General features: G+C 40.7%; 1 protein-coding gene across 1 annotated transcript in view; it reads right to left on the minus strand.

The window, feature by feature from the left end:
• Positions 1 to 9,032, minus strand: part of LOC115136916 (transmembrane protein 255B) — a 30,285-nt gene extending 21,253 nt beyond the window's left edge. The window contains exons 1-3 of the mRNA XM_029672828.2: positions 8,749 to 9,032; positions 7,555 to 7,697; positions 6,456 to 6,518 (exon numbers count right to left, since the gene is read on the minus strand). Coding sequence (XP_029528688.1) covers positions 6,456 to 6,518; positions 7,555 to 7,697; positions 8,749 to 8,809 — 267 coding nt within the window. The 5' untranslated portion in view covers positions 8,810 to 9,032. The remainder of the gene's footprint in view (positions 1 to 6,455; positions 6,519 to 7,554; positions 7,698 to 8,748) is intronic.
• Between the last annotated feature and the right edge of the window lie 989 nt (positions 9,033 to 10,021).

The following is a 10,021-nucleotide window of genomic DNA, read 5'->3' on the forward strand; positions in this document are numbered from 1 at the left end:
CGTAGCACTCACATCTGTAACAATGAAATGCTTTGAAAGGCTGGTCATGGCTCATATCAATACCATTATCCCAGAAACCCCAGACCCACTCCAATTTACGTACCGCACCAACAGATCCACAGATGATGCAATCTTTATTGCACTCCACACTGCCCTTTCACACCTGGACCAAAATTAACACCTATGTGAGAATGCTGTTCATTGACTACAGCTCAGCATTCAACACCATAGTGCCCTCAAAGCTAAGGACCCTGGGACTAAACACCTCCCTCTGCAAATGGATACTGGACTTCCTGACGGGCCACCCCAGGTGGTAAGGGTAGGTAACAACACATCCTCCACACTTTTCCTCAACACGAGGGCCCCTCAGGGCATCATCATTAAGTTTGCTGATGATCAGTGGTAGGCTTGATCACTGACAACGATGTGACAGCCTATAAGGAGGTCAGAGACCTGACTGTGTAGTGCAAGTACAACATCCTCTGCCTCAACGTGATCAAGACAAAGGAGATGATTGTGGACTACAGGAAAAGTAGGACCGAGCACGCCCCCATTCTCATCGACGGGGCTACAGTGGAGCAGGTTGAGAGCTTCAAGTTCCTTGGTGTCCACATCACCAACAATCTAACATTGTCCAAGCACACCAAGACAGTCGTGAGGAGGGCACGACATTCCCTCTCAGGAGACTGAAAAGATTTGGCTTGGGTCCTCAGATCCTCAGATTTTCAAAAGATTTTACAGCTGCACCATCGAGAGCATCCTGACGGGTTGCATCACTGCCTGGTATGGCAACTGCTCGGCCTCCGACTGCAAAGCACTACAGAGGGTAGTGCGAACGGCCCAGCACATCACCGGGGCCAAGCTTCCTGCCTTCCAGGACCTCTATACCAGGCGGTGTCAAAGGAAGGCCCTAAAAATTGTCAAAGACTCCAGCCACCCTAGTCATAGACTGTTCTCTCTGCTACCGCACGGCAAGCAGCACTGGAGCGCCAAGTCTAGGTCCAAGAGGCTTCTAAACAGCCTCTACCCCCAAGTCATAAGACTCCTGAATAGCTCATCAAATGGCTATCTAGACTAAGGACCCTTAGTCCCCCCCCCCCTTTCTGTTATTATCTATGCATTGTCACTTTAATAACTCTACCTACATGTACATATTACCTCGACACTGGTGCCCCCGCACATTGACTCTGTACCGGTACCCCTGTATATAGCCCCGCTTTAATGATTTGTTATTAACTGCATTGTTGGTTAAGGGCTTGTAAGTAAGCATTTCACTGTAAGGTCTACACCTGTTGTATTCGGCGCAAGTGACAAATAAAATTGGATTTGATTCGATTTTTAGAAAGAAAAAAAAAAGCTCTTGACCTGACTTGCTGTTCAAAGATGTCTAGAAATGCACACATATTGTATTCTTGTAGGAAGCAACAACTCCCCCATTACTGACTAGACATTTGCTATAACAGGGCTAATAACTCACTTACTAGCAAAGAATATGAACAAATGTACACACCTGGCTGGCTACATGCATTTACTCATGCTGTAAACACAGACCAGTTCAAAGTGACTGACACAGATCCATATATGGCAATGGTGTATTTGCATATAGGGATTCTGCAGCTCTGATTGATTATGGCGCACTGGTCTGTGTAGAGTATGGGCCTGAGTCGGGCCTGTCAATGCAATTGAATCCTACTCCAATGTGTTCTGCCTACACAAGAATCTCTTGCATAGTTTGCTTTGTTTCAGTATGTTGCATTGAAAGCGGCTAATATTGCGTTCATTTCGTTCACCATTCGCACAGTAGAGGGGAACGTTGATAATGTTAACTAAAGGGGGAAACTAGAAAGTTGAGTGAAGTTCAATCTCGTGCTTCTCTGCGCAGGCTGATATTTATTTTGCACGGCAGTCCTGGGGGAGCTGCACGCCTGCACACATGCGCAGCTTAGAGGGAACATTGCCCATAACATGATGCAGCCACCACTATGTTTGAAAATATGGAAATTGGTACTCAGTATCATGTTGTATTGGATTTGCCCCGAACATAACACTTTGTATTCAAGACAAAATGTGAATTGTTTTGCCACATTTTTTGCAGTATTACTTAGACATACTTGCAGTATCCACTTTGACATTAAGGGGTATTGTGTCTCAATTTAATCCATTTTAAATTCAGGATGGTACACAACAAAATGTGGAAAAGGTCCAGGGGTGTAAATACTTTCTGAAGGCACTGAATATACACTGAGTGTACAAATTATTAAAAACATCTTCCTAATATTGCCCTCAGAACAGCCTCAATTCGTCTGGGCATGGTCCACAAGGTGTTGAAAGCGTTCCACAGGGATGCTGGCCATAGTTGACTCCAACGCTTCCCACAGTTGTGTCCAGTTGGCTGGATGTCCTTTGGGTGGTGGAACATTTTTGATACACACAGGAAACAGTTGAACATGAAAAACCCAGTTGCGTTGCAGTTCTTGACAAACTCAAACTGGTGCGCCTGGCACCTACTACCATACCCCGTTCAAAGGCACTTCAAACTTTTGTCTTAACCATTCCCTCTCTGAATGGCACACAATCCATGTCTCAATTGTATCAAGGCATACAAATCTTTCTCTAACTTGTCTCCTCCCCTTCATCTACACTGACGGAAGTGGATTTGACAGGTGACATGTATAAGAGCTCATAACTTTCACCAGGATTCACATGTTCAGTCTATGTAATTGAAAGAGCAGGTGTTCCTCATGTTTTGTACACTTAGTGTGTATATGTATAAAACGTTGTTTTTTCCCCCTCTTTTGTTAATGAATATTACTAACAGAAACCGATTAAATGATTTTGGCCAAGGGATCAGTGGAATAAGTTTAAAGGGTGTAATAAAATACAATGTAATATTATGAATCTATCATTTATGGTATTAACACTGGGCAACATGGACCTGGGAGACACACTGGGATATTTGTGAAAAATACATTTTTAAAATACACCTCGTAAAGTTTTCTCTCTGCCTCATTTGTAAAATTGCAGGAAATTAGCTTGAAAACTGCAATTCCAAGAGGTGGACCTTTAAAATGTTCCTTCCCAGGGCCCGAAACTTGGTTAGTCCGGCCATGCACGGCCGAATTCATTGTAAAACTCCTATTTTCTTTATCTCACTTGAGTTGTGTTCTGATTATGAGGGGGTTCTTATTTAATTTGCTATTACAATAGGTGTCCCCAGTCCCAAAAGTTTGAGAACCCCTGCCCTAATAAACACTACCCTAGCCTCAGAGACCACTCGTAGCAGAAATATTTAGCCATGGGCTAACCTCTGCACATCGTCAATGGTCTGTGATCTCTGATGGGAGATGAGCCTAAGTCAGTAAGTAAGTAGCCTAAACTAAACCAGGGTGGTTTACCAATTCTTTCTTTGGCCGCCTCTCCTTCCAGTTCTCTGCTGCCAATGACTGGAACGAACTACAAAAATCTCTGAAACTGGAAACACTTATCTCCCTCACTAGCTTTAAGCACCAACTGTCAGAGCAGCTCACAGATTACTGCACCTGTACATAGCCCACCTATAATTTAGCCCAAACAACTACCTATTTCCCTCTTTCCCCGCTGTATTTATTTTGCTCCTTTGCACCCCATTATTTGTATTTCTACTTTGCACATTCTTCCACTGCAAATCTACCATTCCAGTGTTTTACTTGCTATATTGTATTTACTTTGCCACCATGGCCTTTTTTGCCTTTACCTCCCTTATCTCACCTCATTTGCTCACATCGTATATAGACTTGTTTATACGGTATTATTGACTGTATGTTTGTTTTACTCCATGTGTAACTCTGTGTCGTTGTATGTGTCGAACTGCTTTGCTTTATCTTGGCCAGGTCGCAATTGTAAATGAGAACTTGTTCTCAACTTGCCTACCTGGTTAAATAAAGGTGAAATAAATAAAATAAAATAAATAAAAGGACTGGAGCCCTGGTAGCCATTCTGGCCAATAAGCTAGTACATGACAGCCACTGAGGTAATGTCGAGTATATGAAAATATCAGTTTAACAGATAGCTGGACGTGTCTATCTTGGACATGACTACAGACATGATTAGAATTAGACAAAATAACAGTTGCCTGTTATACTGAACAAAAATATAAACGCAACATGGAAAAATGTCATTGATTTTACTGAAATTCATTCATTAGGTCTTAATCTATGGATTTCACATTAATGGGAATACAGCTAAGCATCTGTTGGCCATAGATAGCTTTTTTTTTTTTTTAAATGGGCCTCACAATGGGCCTCAGGATCTTGTCACGGTATTTCTGTGCATTCAAATTGCCATTGATAAAATGCAATCGTGTTCGTTGTCCATAGCTTATGCCTGCCCATACCATAACCCCACCACCACCATGGGGCACTCTGTTCACAAACTTGACATCGGCTAACTGCTCATCCACACAACAACATACACGTGGTCTGCGGTTGTGAGGCTAGTTGGACGTACTGACAAATTCTATAAAACGACGTTGGAGGCAACTTCTGGTAGAGAAATTGACATTAAATTTTCTGGCAACAGCTCTGGTGGATATTCCTGGAGTCATCATGCCAATTGATGAGAGTCATCATGCCAATTGCACGCTCCCTCAAAACTTGAGACATCTGTGGCATTGTGTTGTGTGACAAAACTGCCCATTTTCGAGTGGCCATTTATGGCCCCCAGCACAAGGTGCACCTGTGTAATTATCATACTGTTTAATCAGATTCCTGATATGCCACACCCGTCAGGGTGTTTTTGGTGATTATGGAACATTTCTGAGATCTTTTATTTCAGCTCATGAAACATAGGACCAACACTTCACATGTTGCGATTATATTTTTGTTCAGTGTAATAATAACTGACAGACCACACTCTCTATCTCCCCCTACCCCCCCACCCCCACCCCACCCCATCTCTGTTTACCTACATTGAAGTATCATTAAAAAGGCTTCTTTAACATTTATTATGATTTTAATTTGTATTTCTTATAAGATTCCAAGAACCGTAACAAGACACAGAAATGAGCAGGTGAGAATAATTAGCAGCAGACTGCTTTACTTCATATTACAAGCTCACTAAAGTTTACAGTTTTTCTAAATGCCAAGAAAACTGTGGTAAAATGTATTGATAACAGAACAACAGCTAACAAATACCCATCTGGAATCATTTTAAAGAATCATTAATTAACTATTGTTTGTTTTTGTTTTTGTGTGTGTGTGTGTGTGTGTGTGTGTGTGTGTGTGTGTGTGTGTGTGTGTGTGTGTGTGTGTGTACTGCAGGCATTGACATCCTTTCCAAGCCAGGCACATTTACTCCTCTATGCTGGGGTCCCCTCACTCTCTCCATCTCCCTGTCTTACCTCGACCTAACAAGTTGCTTTCTGTTTATACACTCAGTATCTCTCTCCTTTTTCACAATGTTTTCCTCTGCTGGATAAAATGAGATGGGATGGTATGGAGAAGCCCCACACATACACATCAATCAATATCCTTATCCACTATACACACACACACACACACACACACACACACACACACACACACACACACACACACACACACACACACACACACACCACACACACACACTACTCTGTCCATCTTCTCTAACTTGTTAATGACTAGTCCTGCTGTGTGAGGTGGAGAGTCAACCCAACCGAACAGAGTACCATGGGATGTGGTTTGGACTGGAAAGACAGAGTTGGCCGTGCTGAGTCTGTTGACTTGAGCTGGTTGAAGATCAGGTTCTTTAATTTTGTATTATATTGATTGGTGTGTAAAAGATTGGAATGCTCAACCCTGAATTCTACCTTATAAACAGTGTTTTTGGTTGCAGCGATTATAAGGGCATATGTTTCACTTCAAATAACAGCTGGCTGCAATGATTTAAATATTTATAGAAATAGATCTTTCAAGACTATTATCCAATGAGTTTTAGGGTTTTTCCTTTTATATTTTACAGGCCAGACCATATTTCTGGCTTTTACACAAAACAGAGGTTGTGGCTGTGGCTTGGATACCACACCACTCGCTATTCTTAATCATCCCCACTCTCTATGACAGATTAAAAAAAGACAATTAACTGAAAGATGCAAAATGGAAATACTTTGAAACCAAAACTCAACCCCAAGTAATCTCTTTTAAAACAACTAATTTGGTCATTAGCCCTGTAAACACTGTGCATTAATTCATAACAAATGGTCCACTATCCGCTAAATCAGGTGTTATAGTGTTGGGATGGGAAGAAAAGCCTGCACACAGCCTGCAGTTACCCAAATCAATCTCTGCTGTGCATGGATGCAATTATAACCAAGAGGATGAAAGAGAGAGATGGATCAGGCAAGAACATTATGGGATAAGCAGAGGAAGAGAGAGAGACCATTCAGGAGGAAGGATAGTACAAATGTGACAAATGAGTGAGAAGTAGTAGAAAGGTACCAGCTGTTTTCGGTTTTCCTCCAGGCAGAGTCCAAGAACACCCAGGAAGGATCCAAACGCCAACTGCAGAGATCAAATAGAACAGCCACTGTTAGAGATGCCAGCGGTTGGCTCTTATTGTAGAGAACTGTATGCACTATTAAAAGCCATGCAAAGTCAAGAGATAAAAAACAAGTCTGTTCACTGATGTTATTGTTACGCAAAGATTATCCCCTGGTGGACTACTACTACTACAGAATTGGAAGTGTCAATGAACTGTGCAGTTGAATCACTAATGTACCCACAAATCAGAATTGAGTTGCGGTGATCCAGCTGAAGAAATGCCAAGGTTTAAAACATGGACATAATAGAAAATGCACCTGTTAACAACATGGCTGTGGTGCCGTAGAACTCTCAGAAAGGAATGGGCTGTGTGGGATAACGAGTAGCAGTAGTTCTGGTGTTTGGGTTTTTCGTCACTGGTTATTTGGACAAATGGCAATTTCGCAGTTGTTAGCATATTTTGAATTTCCGAAGGGTAGGGGACATTCGGGCCGTAACTTGCAAAGAGAGAAGGTGGAGCGTCTCATTCTAGCATCTCTTGATCCAATCTCTTAACACATATGGACCCACAACTTAATCGAGCAGCTGACCAATTACACAAGACTTTAGTTCTGGGTTAAACGAGATTATACACTTGGAAATGATCTGTCTTTAAATGTATATAAAATCTACTGGAAATATTTACTGGCTGTGATGCAAATAACAGCTGAAATATATGTTGTTTGTCTGTCATGTGCTTTAAGATCAGGGTTTGTTCTCACGACATTTATGAGACTTTAATTGTCATAATTTGGAAGACATCTTGTTTTGAGGGCAACGACTCACAAACCACAGTTTCCCCATCCGTCAATAATTTCTGGAGATCTGCCTTCTTGGCATTGCAACTTCTTTATTTTCTTAAGGTCTGTGTTGTTTTTTTATGACAAAAAGAGAGAACATTTGTGAAAATGTGTTTGTTGTTATTAATAGTTCATTTATATGTATAGTGAGTAATTTTCAACAAAATGGCAGATGAACATAAGTATGATGATGATGATAATGATGAAGATGTACTTACAATGACTCCAGAGGTGTATCCGGTGATGCTGAGGCTCTCTGTGCGAGTGGTGGTGTAGATCCCCAGAATGACCAGGACCAGGGACAGACAGAGCATGCCCAGTACCAGCCATATCGCCATCCTGTTCCTCCTCTTCATCAGTTCTGAACCCACAGATGCATAATCAGTCACAATACCATTTCACTGTACAATGTATACCTAGTCCAGGTGAGTTAAAGAAGGGTTAACACTTGGGGTCCTAGGAGGATAACCAGAAGGGGCCCACTAAGATTTGTCCTCAGTATCCACGTTGGCCCCACATGTGATTGCCATGTTGGGTTTTATGTGGGCTCATTTTGGGCTTCATACCCACGTGTGGGGCCAACCTGGATCCTGAGGAAAAAAACGTTTTGGGTCCCTGTTGGGTTTTACTCATGGGGCCTGAGGAAAAGCCGTTCACTAACCCATTTGGGCCCCACATGGAAATGTTGGATGGGACCATTTATGATAAAAACAAAATAAAAAGTGATATGTTTTACTGAGAATCTAGCACAGAGAGGGAGCAGATATGGTCCAGTCCATGATTTACTATTTTCAAAATAATATAGATTATTAATATGATGGTAATAATAACATTTCAAATATATTAGGCCTAATTTATTGTGCTTACTGTCACACTGAAAAGGCAGTGTAGATAATACATATTCAAAACTCTCAGAGAATAACTCCACATCTGTAAAACAGCTCTACCAAGTCTGCAAATGGATAATTAGCCAGTATAATAACCACAATAGGCTGAATTCTAATTTGCGATCAGTGCATGTAAAAATCTCCTAACGAAATCAATCCTTGAGTTACACGTCAGTAAGTCTTCTTTCTATTGGCAGGTCTCAAATTACAACAATGTAAATCTTAAAAAATGAAAGGTAAAACCTGCAAATAGATGTCATATTTTCTTTATTTGATTAATGATTAGGCATAGCTGCTTTGGGGATTATAAACTAGGTCAAAATTCTGCACACAATGTTTTTAAATAAGCATATAACTTACATAGTTTTCATGTACACAGACAAAAACCACTTGCATTTTCCTTCACCAAAACGAAATCCTTTCAACTAAGCTAAAAAAATTGTAAAATGGTACAAAAAAAAAAAAATCTAAATCGTCGGCCTAATTCAAGTACAGTAGTTTACACTAATTCGCAGTATAGCCTACCTGCTTGACTGAGAGGGGGCTTCTCCCGATCCGCTGCGTCCCGAATGGCTCCGGTTGTCATGCTCCCCAAACGGATGCTCCACGGGGTAGTATAATATCCACAATATCCCTGAGTGAGCCAAAGCTACGTCTACTGTGCTGATATCAGAATACCTGCGCACGGTCTGTTGAGCATGGAGCTCTTCAAATGTTTTATAAGAGCACTGCGCGCACGGTTGGCCAACGTGTTACCAAATATGCACGCGTAAAATCCCGCTCCAAGTAGACTACAGCTGCGATGATGCGCTGCTCACTTGTTACAAAAGGACTAGGCTAATAATGGGCGTTTTCTTCTTATGTCATTGAATCTTACTGTGAATGCTTTTATGGTTTATTCAATTGTCCGGTTAAAAAAACAAACGCTAATCTTATGAGAAATTGCATGGGCTATTTTTTACATTCCTACATTACTATACCTTGAGATGTTTAAACTAAAAATGTGAATGTGACCCACTCGCTCTCCGACTTTCCTCTGTGGTTCTTCTTAAAGCCTAGATCATTATTATTGTATATGTACTCGTGTGTTACATTATTCTGTATTAATCTTTCTGAAAAATCACTGTCTTAGAGATGATATGATAATGTCCAATTTAAGCACACGGGAAAGGTGAAAGTTGTCATATAAAGTATGAGCTGATTTCCCTTGTTTGGGAGAAACACTCATACTTTTCAAAGTAATACAACGCAATAATGTGGACCATTAAACATCATTATTAAATATGTTCAGCTAAGCTGCAGTTCATGTCAACATGCATACATTTTTTCTCCATGCATTTGTAATTTTGAATGGGAAAAACTCTAGGCCCAATTGGTACAGCTTACCTAGTAGGTCTCAGTCTCAGAGTTGTTGTTCCTGGCCATGCTGGGTCATGTATGTAATATCTTATGCAATACCTAGATGTGCACAATGTTACATTTTTCAGTACATCTAAAGGATGTAATTTTCACTTGATGGGTGATTAGGGTTGCAAAACTACCAGTAATTTACCAAAGTTACCAGCATTTTCAGACACTTTGATAATTAACAGGTAATCTGTGGCAATCTATGGTAACTTTGGACTTTTATACTTGAATAACTAATATTTTCATATAAAGTATTAATTTTGTATATCCGTATTGTCCATGAATGTCTAGTGGATCAAACATATAGTTCAAGAGAAAATAGCCTAATTAATGAACAAAGCATCTAATCAACAATGGCATTATTTTCTATTCACTCCAACTCTTCTAACTA

The sequence above is a fragment of the Oncorhynchus nerka genome, linkage group LG11, assembly GCF_034236695.1.
Source record: "Oncorhynchus nerka isolate Pitt River linkage group LG11, Oner_Uvic_2.0, whole genome shotgun sequence".
Lineage (NCBI taxonomy): Eukaryota > Metazoa > Chordata > Actinopteri > Salmoniformes > Salmonidae > Oncorhynchus > Oncorhynchus nerka.